This window comes from Glycine max, chromosome 18, assembly GCF_000004515.6.
Source record: "Glycine max cultivar Williams 82 chromosome 18, Glycine_max_v4.0, whole genome shotgun sequence".
Lineage (NCBI taxonomy): Eukaryota > Viridiplantae > Streptophyta > Magnoliopsida > Fabales > Fabaceae > Glycine > Glycine max.
Window position 1 is genome coordinate 20,018,584 of NC_038254.2, and position 15,915 is coordinate 20,034,498.

The window sequence follows — 15,915 nt, forward strand, 5'->3', positions numbered from 1 at the left end:
TAAGTAAGTTGGGGGTGCTTGACCATACATGATTTCATAGGGACTAGCCTTAATAGTGTTGTGATAGGTAGAGTTATACCACCACTCAGCTAAATGAAGCCATTTGGACCATTGTTTAGGACCATCTGAGCACATACACCTCAGATATGTCTCAATACACCTGTTCACTACCTTTTTCTGCCCATCTGTCTGAGGATGGTAAGCAGTAGAAAGTTGAACTTGAATTCCCTGGTAAGCCATGAAGTCCTTCCAGAATTGGTTGACAAAAATTGAGTCCCTGTCACTTGATATTGAAGTTGGGCAACCATGAAGCTTAAAGACATTATCCATAAATCATTGGGCCACATCAGAAGCATTATATGGGTGTTGTAATGCTATGGAATGAGCAGCCTTGCTCAGCCTGTCAACAACAACAAAGATTACTTGTTTTCCAAAGGAATTGGGAAGACCTTCTATGAAGTCCATGGTAATGTGCTGCCAAATCAAATCAGGGACTGGGAGTGGTTGTAGCAACCCAGGAGAGGCAGAATTATCATGCTTACATTGCTGGCAGGTAGTACATTGATGGACAAACCTTTTAACGTCCTTAGACAATCCCTTCCAGTACACCATCGTCTTGACTTTTTTATAAGTGGCATATTTCCCTGAATGCCCACCACAGGATGAAGAGTGCAACCAATTAAGTATTTCTTTTCTCAATTCAAGATTTTTACCAATGACTAGCTTAACTTTCCTCCTTAATTCTCCACCTGACCAAGAGAAATCCTTATGTGAAGAAGAATCTTTCGTAACTTCAGCAATCAGTTTTTGTAAGGCATCATCACCTTGCCAAGATGCCTTGATTCTCTCTAGTAGATCAGAATTGGGTTGGTGAGTGGAAATAGTAGCTCATTCAACTCTTGAAAGTGCATCAGCAGCTTGGTTCTCACTTCCCTGCTTATATTCAATAATGAAATCAAATTCCATAAGTTTTACAAACCATTTTTGTTGGAAGGCTATGGAAAGTCTATGGTCAAGAATATACTTAAGACTTTTGTGATCAGTTCTGATTACAAACTACTTAGGTAATAGGTAATGCCTCCACTTGTGTACAGCAAACACCACAGCTAGTAACTCCTTCTCATAGGTGGACAGGGAGTGTTGCTGAACATTCAAACTTCTGCTTATAAAGGCTATAGGATGATGATCTTGCATGAGAACAGCTCCTACCCCCACTCCTGAGGCATCAACCTCCACTATAAAAGTCTTTGTAAAATCAGGTAAGGCCAATACAGGTGTCCGACTTAACTGATCCTTAAGACACTGAAATGCAAGCTTGGCTTCCTCAAACCAAGAAAAACTATCCTTTTTCAACATGTCATTTAGTGGTTTGGCTATGGTGCTATATCTCCGCACAAACCTTCTATAATAGCCTACCAATCCCAAAAACCCTTTCAACTGTTTGGGGGTCTGAGGAAGTGGCCAGTTCCTCACTGCTTCCACTTTAGTAGGGCTAGTAGAGACTCCCTCTCTCGTGATAAAATGTCCTAAGTATTCTACTAAAGTAACTCCAAAGTAGCACTTAGATTTTTTAGCCAACAAGGCATTTGCTCTCATGGTAGACAAGAAGGTTTGTAAATGATGCAAGTGATCCTTCATGCTCTTGCTGTAAATCAGAATGTCGTCAAAAAAGACCAGTAGGAACCTCCTCAAGTATTCTTGAAACACAAAATTCATTAAGCCCTAAAATGTGGCAGGGGCATTGGTTGAGCCAAAAGGCATAACCAAATACTCATAATGCCCTGAATGAGTTTTGAAAGTTGTTTTTATGTACATCTGCCTCTGCCATTCTGACTTGATTATAGCCAGACCTCAAGTCAATTTTGGAAAATACAGTAGAGCCATGTAGCTCATCCAATAGATCATCAACCAAGGGTATAGGGAACCTATCTTTTACTGTACCCTTGTTGAGGTCCCTGTAATCAATGCAAAGCCTCCAACTTCCATCCTTTTTACCAACCAACACTACAAAACTGCTGTAAGGACTACTGTTATTCTGGATAACACCACTATTTAAGTAATCTTGTACCAATTCATCTATTATGTCCTTCTATTGTTTAGAATACATGTATGGTATCTTATTCACAAGGTTAGTTCCTTGCACCAAAGGAATAGTGTGATCATGATCTGGCCTTCTAGGTGATAGAGTAGTAGGTACTGCAAACACATCTTCATATTGAAGTAGCAACTTATCAATACTGTCAAGAATTGAGGAAGATGTGGCATGAGTGGACAGGGAATGGAGCAACAATCCTTCTTCAGACTCACATACTTGTAACATAGAAATGTGAACTCCTGCAGCTAGTGTCTTATGTATCCACTGCTTCCTAATTATCTTAATATTTATAGAAGAATTGCCTCTCAAGACATGTCTTTTTCCTTGAGCAGTGAACTCCATGGTTAACTTGTCAAAGTTCCATGTGATATTCCCCAATGTAATAAGCCATTTGATACCAAGAACCATATCACAGTAGCCTAAGGGTAATAGCAAGATATCTGAACTGAATGTAGTGTTCTGTACAAGCCAAGAGAACCCTTTCACCATAGTATTAATCTGCACTCTAGCCCCATGAGCCACAGTGACACTAACATGATCCATATCTTCAATTTTGCACCCTAGCTTCTTGGCTACATGAATATCTAAGAAATTATGGGTGCTCTCACTATCAATGAGAATGTGCAGGGGCTTCTTCCTTACTTGACCAGTGACTCTCAGGGTTTGAAACTTGGCTACTCCAGTTAGGGCATTTACTGAAACCAAGGGTTTCGGATTGGTTTCATGAGGAGGGTTTTCAGTAGGTCCTAGGTCTTCATCAGAGTCAGCATTCTCAGCTATTTCCATGGCATGGATTTGGAGTTTCTTATGAGTTTGGCTATGGACAGGGGTAAAGGGTTCATCACAAAAATAACAAAGACCCTTAGCCCTCCTTTCACTCATATAGGCAGGGGTGAGTTGTTTAGTGGTTTGTGTTGTTGGTTTTATAGGTTCTAAGGTTTTGGGAGGGTTTGGTAAGAGTGGTGGCTTTGTTACAGGGTTGGGTTTGAGGGTTTTAGAGAGTGGTTTGGCTTGCATGCTGATGGCATTGGCATTTTCATACATCTTAGCTAGGGAAAAGGCTTTCATAACAGAGGTTGGTTGGAACATTCTGACCATCATTTGAATCTCCATTTGCAATCCACCAAGAAAACAACTCAATTGATTGGCCTCAGATAAGTCAATTCTCGAAACAATTGCATCGAATTCAGTGTGATAATCAGTAACAGTGCCTTTCTGTCGAAGTCTCATCAACTCAGCCATTGGATCCTCGCAAACTTCACCAAATCTTTCAATCAAGATTTTCGTATAGTCAGTCCATGAGGGCAATTTATTGAGTCCCACATTCTTCACATACGCACTGTGCCATTGGAGAGCTTTGCCTTCAAAATGGACCACAGCCAAGCGCACCTTGTACTCTTCAGGGGTTTGATCCACCGAAAAGAAAGTGTCACACCGGATGATCCAATTCTTGACACCCTTGCCATTGAATCGGGGAAAATTCAAACGTGCGAGCCAAAACCTGATGAGCAAGAATTTTCATGGCATCAAAACATATCCTCGATCGTGCACTGCAATGAAGCTCCAATATCCATGAATCATTCTTCCATTCGCGTATTGAGACGTTCTTCAATTTCACGAATATGTGTTTGATTTCTGGTATTATCAACCATGGCGGAGTCGTAGTTGGAAGGTCACTGTCTGATACCAATTGTTATGGTTGTTCTAGGAAGGAAGGACCTCGAAGAATAACCAAGGAAGGAGTAGGGAATCCACAAGCAGAATGGATGCCAAACCAGGAATTTTATTGATTAGATTGGAATTTACAGATAGAGAGTTTCTTACAAAAGCTAAATGAATACCCCTGTTTCTAATTCAACTTGAAGGCAGCACTCAAGGATAAATCATGTCTTTTCACAAACCGTCGCGATTGTGTGAAATCGGGAATGCTGCATGCTTAGCTGCCGAGTTGCATTTTTTGTGTTTTAGACTACATGCATATTTTACGAGAAATAATAATATTTAAGTGGGATATGAATAGTTAATTTCAACCACAAAACTTTTTTTATTATTTAAAACAAGTTGCATACCCCAAATTCGAAGTCCGGATTTCTAATTAAACTAAAATAATTCATATTAATTGATTCGCATGTTCTATGAATTTTTTTCTTCAATTTGAATTTATGAATGAAAAAAAGTCCCTCATAATTATCATATTCACATTGTCACCCGTCAAAAATATAATTCATTATTATTTTTCATCAACATTTATTAAAAATATCAAAATTATAAGTAATTTGACTCAATTAATTCTCTCTAATAGCAACAAAAATGTGTCTAGAAAGAACTTAATTTTCAACCGCACAAAAAAAAGACAAATTAGTTTGACGAAACACTAGACACTAGTGTATGAGTACAAAACTACGGGAGACGTAAATATGCAATGCTCCAATATTGTATATATGAAATGAAAATGTTACTCATCCATCTAATTTTTCTTTCATTTCACTTTTATCTCTCCTTTTTTTCCTTCTAATTCTCTCTTCCTTAATTTCTTACCACATCTATTACTTTCAGGGATGAATCCAAAAACCTTACAAGGGGCTGAAATTTTTTTTTCTTCCTTTATATTATTTAAATATTTAACTTTTAATAAATAGTAATTTTTAAAAAATTTATTATTTTTACACATAAAATTGAAACTAATTTTTATATTAAATAATGATAACCTCAATTATTATCTAATAATAACAAACACAAAACTAACTTTACACTAATTATCACTTTAATTATTGTAATAAAATAACAAACACAACTAATTTTACATAGATTTATACTAATTAATATTAGTCATTATTATAATAACAACATATAAAATTAATTTTATACTAATGTATATACACGAAAAGTTCCACAAGAGCAAAAAAGCTCCAGCCTATGTTTGCTCTCACTCTAGATCTATCTTTCATTACTTTGTATTTCTACTTCTTTTCTTTTCGTCTTATCTCTCTTACTTTAAACCTGAGTTCACCTCAAAATAAGAAGTATGAATATGATAACTCTATATGAAACCACCGTACTTAATAGGAGTGGGTAAGCGGGCTGACCCGCCCCGTGTAAGGCCCATCCGCATAAGTCCGCATTGGCAGCGGACCGGGCCAATCCGCTCCCGCAGGCCTAGTTTTAAAAGAATTTCAATTATAATAAAAATACAATATAATCAAATTAAGTTCAATACAAATGTAAATAAAATCTCAATAGTTAGTCAATTACATCAATAAAATAAATAAATCATACAAAAACTCAATTCATCATGTTTATAACTTGCAGATCAAGAGTTTCGTGGTTCATTCTCTTATCCCATGATTTTATCATATAATAATAGACAAGTGAAGTGTGATGGGTGTAGTAAGTTTATAAACACAAAAGTATCTCTGCTACAGAATTGAGAAAAGAGGCATAGAATTTAAGAGTTTAATAACAATGAATCAATCCCAACAAAAATAGGATAAAAACAAATTCTAGAGAAAGAAGAGATATACTTTGCGTGGTGGCACGGTGGTGGGCCGAGGCTGTGCCGTTGTGGTGTGTCGTGTGACTGCGTGAGTGTTAGTCGCATTTTGTCTTCTTTGTAAGAGAAAGACTCGTATGACATGCGAGTGTGCGTGACTACGTGGTGGAGAAAAACCGTGAGGAGAAAAAGTATTCTTAGTATGTTACAATGATAACTACTAAATATGATATGAGTTATTTTTTATAATAAAAATATATTGAAATATATTTAAAAATATTTATTTAATAATTATTTTTGGCTTAAATGATAACAATTGATATTTTTATTATTTATGACTTGGAGATATGAAAATGATAGATTAAAAGAGAAAAAGATCGAAAAAATATCGAAAAGGAAGATTTTTTTATCACTTATCTTTTTTATAATAAAAATATATTGAAATATCTTTAAAAATATTTATTTAACAATTATTTTTGGATAAGAATTGATATTTTTATTATTTATGACTTGCAGATATGAACATGATAGATTAAAAGAGAAAAAATCGAAAAAATATCAAAAAGGAAGATTTTTATTATTTATCACTTATCTTTTTTTATATTAATCTTTTATTTTTCTTATCTTATCTTTTTTATCTTTATCATCTTTTAATTTAAATCTTTTATTTTTATCTTTAAATATTTTATTTTTATCTAATATATATTTCTTTATCTATTATTTTAAAAAAAAAGTTTAAAGTAAAAAAAAGAGAAAATCAAATATAATATAACTGAGTCAGGATCACACAAATCAAACCTAATACGGGCTGCGGACAACCCGTGGAACCCGCATAGTCCGCGGGTTAAACGGGACGGATCCAAAAATATGATATAACCATGAAACATTTAAAAAAATTGGTCTATAATCCGCGCGGACCGCGGGTCCCGCGGACCAGTCCATAGACTTGGACCCGTTTACCCACCCCTAATACTTATTGATATACATTCATATTTCCAATGACCTACCTCTTCGAATTTTGAATTGCAAGCATGCGCAGTGTTCTGGCTATATTTGGCATGCTACAGCCAAAACCAAATCAGATGCCTAAGTTAGGAATGGTAACTAAGCTCTTTTGACAAATAAGCAACCTAAATGCGTGTTGAATTATCTTTTTCTCGTTGGTGAGAGTAGAAAGGTATATTCAAAAGCACGATAAGCAAAAAGAAAAAAAAAAAAAAAGACTAGGACCTTTTTTATTTTGTTTTGTTTAGGCCCAGTTAAATATTTTATTGTGTTGAATTTATAGAGAGAAAAGGAGATAAAAAATAAGACCAAATAACTTATCTTTTTATTCATTTTCATCCTTTATTTTTTTAGAAAGTTTATATTAATCATTTATTTTTTAGAATTATTTCAAAATGATGTTTCTGTTAGTTTAAAAATAATGTTGTTAATAATATTTAGATACTAATGCATTTTTATCTTCCACAAAATGAAAAATTCTCAAATTAAAAATCTCAAACTCTAATTATGTTTTTTAATTCAAATCCCAATCAATTTGGGAACTTCTTCTCTGACTCTCACTCATTCAATTCAATTTTCTTCTCTGATGTGAGTTCAAACCAGGAATTGAAGCAATGCATAGAAGATCAAAGAGAGGGGATAGTTTTGTATGTGAACATCTTGCTATACAGCATGGAGGTGATGACGTTCATGACTACGGCGCACAGGTAGAGGTAGCAATGTTCACAACAATGGGCGGAGGGAACATGAAGAAGATCAAAATGAAGATTTGGGTGGTTCGAGAACAAAAAATTTGAAACCATGGGTGAAGGTGGTGACACTCGCAACAACAACGTTTGCAGATTGTGAGGACCGAAGGAAGTGAAAGAAAGTGACAAATGTGTGAGAAAACTGGAGGAAGGGTGCGACATAAGGATAGGGGAGTTGGAAAAAATGATGGATGTCATGGTTGCGGAAAAGCACGGTGGTTTGGCTTCTAAAGGAGGAAGAAGAGAGAAATTAGGAAGTATACATTTTGTTGCATTTTTTAGCTATTCATATTTTTATATTTCCAATAGAGTCAATTTTAAGTGGATGAAATGATCATTTTGAATCAAATGTTGAAGATAAATGATTAAAGTAAACTTTTTAAAAGATAAAAGATCAAACTAAATCAAAAAAATAAGATAAAGGACAAAATAAGTCATTTAGTCAAAAAAATAAATAAAAATTAAACACACTAAAATTGATATACACAATATGATATAATGTTTTAGAAGCATTAATCCTAAATTATAATAATATTAATATTAAATATTGTATTATAATCTTTAAAAAATAAAAAAAATAATAGCTATAAAAGCAAATTGTTTAAGAAATAGTAGAAAATATTTTAAATTTTGCCAAAAAAATCTACATATTATTTGATATTTTTCATATATTTTGCATCATCGTTTCTTGCTAATCACATCACCCTTCCCTTTTATGCACTTTCAAAAAAAAAAAATATTTCAGAATGTATCAAACTCTTTCATTATTAGAAGGCTAAAATATAATTTTGGTTATCTATTTTTTTATTTCACAATTTTAACTCTCCTATTTTACAATAGAGACATTAGTCTCCCGATTTTTTAAAATTCACAATTTTTGTCCGGTCCTCTATTTAGCCTACATTTATTTCTTACATTTTAATTAATTAAATCATTTATTGATAATATCTTAAATGAATATGTCAAGAATTACCGATTTTTAAAAATTCGGAATAAATGTCTTTATTATAAAATAAAAGATCAAAATTAGAGATTGAACAAAATAAAACAATCAAAGTTGTATTTTAATCTAATTAAAATTCTGAAATATATTAAACACTATTATATAATTAACCAAAAAAGTGATACCAAAGGTAATTTCCCAAGGAGACTAGCACAACGTTAACTTTCGCTAGCTTGGCCTATATACGTTAATGTACATGAAAACCAATATTCTAATTTAAATCCCTTTTCAGATCACATCTTTATGAACTTGTACTTACATTATAGATTGAAAAAGGAATCAATTCAAGTAAAACAATTTCATACATTAACCATGTTGGCTCCATCACTGTTGTAACAGGCAACACAAGCTGCGTGTTCTATTATGAGCCAAAATATACTACGAAATTTTATCAATCACAGTAGACAGAAAAAGAAAAATACCAATAACAATGTGTTTTCCAGAATGAGATTGATTGCATGATAATCAGAAAGAACATGGCTAAGTCAGACCATATATGTCATCCCAACTTGGATGATATTGGTGTGAGGTACTCTCATGTTTGCTGTACCTCCTCTGCAGTTCTTTCTGAGGAATGCATAGAAATAATTTATCATCAATTTCTTAAAGAAAAAAGAGTTCTTCTTTGCCCTCACATCCCCATGTCCAAGCAAATAGGTGAATCCTGATTCCATTGCTTCTCTAAGGGCTGAAAGCTCATATTCAAGAGCAGGATCTTCATCTGATGACATGTAACTAGATGGCAATGCTGATGCAACTTCTTGAGAGGTAGAAGAAATTTCTGTTTCTTCCAATTTCTGATCATCAATCAGGGGAATCCTAAGCTCCTCAGCCACGGTACCAACAGGAGCATCAGAATCTCTTGTATTCACTGAGACATTGTCCATGTCATCACTTGAATTGCCCTCCAACTCCAAGGCTGTTTCTAGAGCTTCCCTTCTCAAGAATTTCTCAAGACTCTCAATAAGAAGCTGCTCAAATGCATGGTGATCTTCCTTCCTAACATCTTTGTAGCCATATCGGGCGACACAACGGAATATGTGGTATTCTTTGGGGCAAACTCGTCGAAATAGAAATCTTTCTTCTTGAGGAACCACACGGACTGAGACATATTTAATGCAGACAAAAACTATAGTAGAGTGAAGAGCTGGAAGGTTCAGCAGGAACTGTAGGAAAATGGAGGGAATGCCCTGGACAAGTTCATTGTATAGCAATCCTATTCCTGGCACTCTTACTGTTCCAAGATTGGAGCCAAGCTCAAGCATTGAGTCCACTGAAACCTTCTCTCTAACTTCACTTTTGTTCTTCAATACACTCCCATAGTTCCATGTGTACATCACCGAGAGGAAAAAGGTAGCAAAGGCAAGTGGAAGCCAGCCACCCTCAATGATTTTGGATAGGACAGAAGACAAGTAAATTAACTCCACTGAACCAAATACAAGAGCGAAAGAAAATGCCAAAAACAAGTTAGTCTGCCAAATTAAAACCATTACAAGGGTCACCAAGGTGGTGCTAACCTTGTTAGAACAAAGGATGAAAGTTTGGAAAAAAGAAAGGAAAAAAAAAAGGGTTTCAAGTCCCACATCGCTCAGGATAAACACTTGAATAGTGTTTCACTCCTTATATAGAGAGAGCTCATTTCTTCATTTTTCCTTGCCCCAGTTGAGAAGTATTTCCTCAACTTTTCTTTCTCCCTCCCATATTTCAGCCGATGCATTTCCGACAAACTTCTCCCTCTTTCTTTCTGTCGCTCTAAAACTTCAGTTGGCTATAAAGAGTGACTTTTTAAGTCATATTTTTTGGTTGGCTATTAGAGTGACTTTTCAAGTCATATTTTCGGTTGGCTGTTAGAGTGACTTTTCAAGTCATACAAGAGGGTGTAATTCTAGAAAAGGTTCCCTCAGTGCAGTGAGAATCTTATACAGTGATCTGGGCTGTTTTATCCTGGGGATGTCGTGGTTGATAGTCTGCTTGCACAATTTTTTGGCAGTGTCACGAAACGTCTTAAAGAAAGCGACGTTGTCCATGACTTAGCCAGTAATTTTTTTCGATTTGCCATAAACTATTGTTACAACAATTTTAAGACGTTTTCGGTTCTGCTATAGCTACCGTAGATATTACTGGCTCGAACAACAATGACCTCAACAAACCTTTTAGGTTTGAAGGGTATCATTTCAAACGTTGGCAACAAAAGATGATGTTTTATTTAACTATGAGAAAAGTTGTCTATGTTTTGAACACTGATATTCCGGTGGTACTTGAGGATGCTGAGAAGGAAGTGAAGGATAAAATGACTATGGAATTAGCTCTTTGGAATGAAAATGATTACCTATGCAAGAATTTCATTCTGAATGGGTTAGCTGATGATCTCTATGATTATTATAGCCCATATAAGTTTGTCAAATTAGTTTGGCTGGCTTTGGAAAAGAAGTATGATACTGAGGAAGCTGGGACTAAAAAGTATGTTGTTAGCCGCTACCTCAAATATCAAATGACTGATGATAAATCAGTAGAGTCTCAATCCCATGAGATACAGAAAATTGCTCATGATATCATATCAAAGGGTATGGCATTGGATGAGCAATTTCAGGTTGCTGTCATCATAGACAAACTGCCTCCTGGCTGGAAGGATTTCAAAAACCTTCTCAGACACAAGACCAAAGAATTCTCTTTGGAGTCTCTGATCACACATCTGCGCATTGAGGAAGAGGCACGCAGACAAGATCAGAAAGATGAAGTGTTGGTTGTGTCTCACAACAACACTAAAAGGAAGAACACAGGTGCAGTTCTGAAGCCTATTGGCAAAAACTTTAAGAATCAGAACCGCAATGTGAGCAATACCTCCAACCGCAACACTGATGGCATGTTCAAATTGAATCTTGATATTAATAAAGTTTCTCCTTCTGCTTACATGCTGTGTGATTTTAATATCTGGCATTCTAGACTTTGTCATATAAATAGTCGTTGCATATCTAACATGAGTAACTTAGGTTTTATTCCAAAGCTATCTTCAAATCACTTTGAAAAATGTGTTTTTTGCAGTCAATCTAAAATAACTAAGAAATCACATAAATCACTAGTTAAAGAATCTGAGTCATTGGATTTAATACATTCTGGTATATGTGAATTTGATGGAACGTTGACCAGAAATGGAAAACGATATTTTATCACTTTTATTGATGACTGCTCTGATTATACATATGTATATCTTATGAAAGATAAAAGTGAAGCGCTTGACAAGTTTAAGTTATTTGTAATAGAAATTGAAAATCAATTCAATAAGAAAATTAAGAAACTTCGAAGTGATAGAGGCACAGAGTATGATTCCAGTTTGTTTAATGAGTTTTATAATTTGCATGGAATCATACATGAGACGACTGCTCCATATTCACCTTAAATGAATGGTAAAGCTGAAAGAAAGAACAGAACTTTTACAAAATTAGTTGTAGCTACTATGTTGAGTTCTAGTGCAACATCTTTTTGGTGGGGCGAAATTTTGTTAACTGTTTGTTATGTGCTAAATAGAATCCCCAAATCAAAAAGCAAGACATCTCCTTATGAGATATTAAAGAAAAGACAACCAAATTTGTCTTATTTGAGAACTTGGGGATGTCTAGCCTATGTAAGGATCCCAGACCCTAAGAGGGTTAAACTTGCAAGTAGAGCCTATGAATGTGTGTTCATTGGTTATGCTATTAATAGCAAAGTGCATAGGTTTTATGACCTAAACGCAAAAGTGATCATAGAGTCAAATGATGCTGATTTTTATGAAAATATATTTCCTTTTAAATTAAGGGATAGTGGGGGTACTTCATCCAGTTATCTTCCTGCTATTAGTAGTGAAAATCTTGCATAACCAGAACCAGATATAGAGCCTCGAAGAAGTAAGAGAGCAAGAATTGCTAAAGATTATGGGCCTGATTATATGGCCTATACATTAGAGGAGGATCCATCAAACCTCCAAGAAGCTTTGTCTTCTTTGGATGCTGACTTGTGGCAAGAAGCCATTAATGATGAGATGGATTCTTTAGAATCTGTTAGTGCTTAGCTTTACTAAGCCTTAAAAGATTGGCTAAGATTTTGTTAAAACATAAGCACTTAGACAATGAAGGAAAGCTGGAGTTGCTGCACATGATGTCCAACGTTATGTCAACGATAAGATCGGGCTGCACAATGCACAAGGCAAGATAAAATGTCAAATGAAGAATTGAAGCTGCAGGATCCACGATGTCGGATACAATGTCCTGGACATCCTGCCCGAAAATACTGGAGGTGCTGCACAATGCACAAGGCAAGATAAAAGTCAAATGAAGTTGCAGGATCCACGATGTCGGATACGATGTCCTGACATCTTGCCCGAAAATACTGGACATATAAATCTGTTATATCTTTAACAGATTATTGTGCAGTTAGCAAGAGATTAGATGATCTATCTTCTGGAACGAATTAAAAGATAATTAAAGTTCGAATTTCAAACTAGAAGAGTTCGTTCAGGGATTAAAGATTAAAGATTAAAGATAAAAACTAAAAGATCAAACTGTATCTTTTAGATCTTTAAGTGCAGATTTTCAGGAAGAATGATAGATCTCCTCCAGCACAAGCTGTTGCAGCCCAGATACGCACACTGCTATATAACCATGGAGGCTGCACGAGTTCTGTACCAAGTCCGGGATTGAAGAGTTATTTTGTGAGTTTTGGGACTTGAGTGTTTTGTGAGCCACCTTGATGTTACTCTAACATCAAGTGTTGGACCTGAGTGTGTAGAGTTGATCTCTTGTGTGTAGAGTTGATCTCTAGTGTGTAGGGTTGATCCCTTTTGTTCAGAGTTGATCTCTGGTGTGTCTTTGATTTAATTGTAAACACGGGAGTGTGAGTGAGAGGGAGTGAGCGGGGTTCTCATATCTAAGAGTGGCTCTTAGGTAGAGATTGCACGGGTAGTGGTTAGGTGAGAAGGTTGTAAACAGTGGCTGTTAGACCTTGAACTAACACTATTTTAGTGGATTTCCTCCCTGGCTTGGTAGCCCCCAGATGTAGGTGAGGTTGCACCGAACTGGGTTAACAATTCTCTTGTGTTGTTTACTTGTTTAATCTGTTCATACGGACACATATAATCTGCATGTTCTGAAGCGTGATGTCGTGACATCCTGTACGACATCTGTCCCCAGTATCAGAATTTCAATTGGTATCAGAGCGGGCACTCGAAATCACTGAGTGAGATCTAGGGAGATAAATTCTGATGAACATGGAGAAAGAAGGAGGACCAGTGAACAGACCACCAATTCTTGATGGAACCAACTATGAATACTGGAAAGCAAGAATGGTGGCCTTCCTCAAATCACTGGACAGCAGAACCTGGAAAGCTGTCATCAAAGGCTGGGAACATCCCAAGATGCTGGACACAGAAGGAAAGCCCACTGATGAATTGAAGCCAGAAGAAGACTGGACTAAAGAAGAAGACGAATTGGCACTTGGAAACTCCAAAGCTTTGAATGCTCTATTCAATGGAGTTGACAAGAATATCTTCAGACTGATCAACACTTGCACAGTGGCCAAGGATGCATGGGAGATCCTGAAAACCACTCATGAAGGAACCTCCAAAGTGAAGATGTCCAGATTGCAACTATTGGCCACAAAATTCGAAAATCTGAAGATGAAGGAGGAAGAGTGTATTCATGACTTCCACATGAACATTCTTGAAATTGCCAATGCTTGCACTGCCTTGGGAGAGAGGATGACAGATGAAAAGCTGGTGAGAAAGATCCTCAGATCCTTGCCTAAGAGGTTTGACATGAAAGTCACTGCAATAGAGGAGGCCCAAGACATCTGCAACATGAGAGTAGAAGAACTCATTGGTTCCCTTCAAACCTTTGAGCTAGGACTCTCGGATAGGGCTGAAAAGAAGAGCAAGAATCTGGCGTTCGTGTCCAATGATGAAGGAGAAGAAGATGAGTATGACCTGGATACTGATGAAGGTCTGACTAATGCAGTTGTGCTCCTTGGAAAACAGTTCAACAAAGTGATGAACAGAATGGACAGGAGGCAGAAACCACATGTCCGGAACATCTCTTTCGACATCAGGAAAGGTAGTGAATACCAGAAAAAGTCAGATGAAAAGCCCAGTCACAGCAAAGGAATTCAATGTCGTGGGTGTGAAGGCTTTGGACATATCAAAGCTGAATGTCCCACTCATCTCAAGAAGCAGAGGAAAGGTCTTTCTGTATGTCGATCTGATGATACAGAGAGTGAACAAGAAAGTGATTCTGACAGAGATGTGAATGCACTCACTGGGAGATTTGAATCTGCTGAAGATTCAAGTGATACAGACAGTGAAATCACTTTTGATGAGCTTGCCACATCCTATAGAGAACTATGCATCAAAAGTGAGAAGATTCTTCAGCAAGAAGCACAACTGAAGAAGGTCATTGCAAATCTGGAGGCTGAAAAGGAGGCACATGAAGAGGAGATCTCTGAGCTTAAAGGAGAAGTTGGCCTTCTGAATTCTAAACTGGAAAATATGACAAAGTCAATAAAGATGCTGAATAAAGGCTCAGATGTGCTTGATGAGGTGCTACAGCTTGGGAAGAATGTTGGAAACCAGAGAGGACTTGGGTTTAATCCTATGTCTGCTGGCAGAACAACCATGACAGAATTTGTTCCTGCCAAAAACAGCACTGGAGCCACGATGTCACAACATCGGTCTCGACATCATGGAACGCAGCAGAAAAAGAGTAAAAGAAAGAAGTGGAGGTGTCACTACTGTGGCAAGTATGGTCACATAAAGCCCTTTTGCTATCATCTACATGGCCATCCACATCATGGAACTCAAAGCGGCAGCAGCGGAAGGAAGATGATGTGGGTTCCAAAACACAAGATTGTTAGTCTTGTTGTTCATACTTCACTTAGAGCATCAGCCAAGGAAGATTGGTACCTAGATAGCGGCTGTTCCAGACACATGACAGGAGTTAAAGAATTCCTGGTGAACATAGAGCCCTGCTCCACCAGCTGTGTGACATTTGGAGATGGCTCTAAAGGAAAGATCATTGGAATGGGAAAGCTAGTTCATGATGGACTTCCTAGTCTGAACAAAGTACTGCTGGTGAAGGGACTGACTGCAAACCTGATCAGCATCAGTCAGTTGTGTGATGAAGGATTCAATGTAAACTTCACAAAGTCAGAATGCTTGGTGACAAATGAGAAGAGTGAAGTTCTAATGAAGGGCAGCAGATCAAAGGACAACTGTTACCTATGGACACCTCAAGAAACCAGCTACTCCTCCACATGTCTATCCTCCAAAGAAGATGAAGTCAGAATATGGCATCAAAGATTTGGACATCTGCACTTAAGAGGCATGAAGAAAATCATTGACAAAGGTGCTGTTAGAGGCATTCCCAATCTGAAAATAGAAGAAGGCAGAATCTGTGGTGAATGTCAGATTGGAAAGCAAGTCAAGATGTCCCACCAGAAGCTTCAACATCAGACCACTTCCAGGGTGCTGGAACTACTTCACATGGATTTGATGGGGCCTATGCAGGTTGAAAGCCTTGGAGGAAAGAGGTATGCCTATGTTGTTGTG

The 15,915-nt window shown here is 36.7% G+C and overlaps 1 protein-coding gene and 1 pseudogene across 1 annotated transcript; both read right to left on the bottom strand.

The window, feature by feature from the left end:
- Positions 1 to 888: 888 nt before the first annotated feature.
- Positions 889 to 6,645, bottom strand: LOC106796926 (uncharacterized). Its single transcript, XM_014770574.1, has 5 exons — positions 6,593 to 6,645; positions 2,126 to 3,596; positions 1,814 to 2,035; positions 1,093 to 1,722; positions 889 to 933 (listed from the first exon to the last, which is right to left on the bottom strand). The coding sequence occupies exons 1-5, from the start codon at positions 6,643 to 6,645 to the stop codon at positions 889 to 891; spliced, it is 2,421 nt and encodes an 806-aa protein (XP_014626060.1).
- A 2,182-nt stretch (positions 6,646 to 8,827) lies between these two features.
- The window catches only part of LOC100785929 (putative potassium transporter 12), a 30,557-nt pseudogene continuing 23,469 nt past the window's right edge, over positions 8,828 to 15,915 (bottom strand).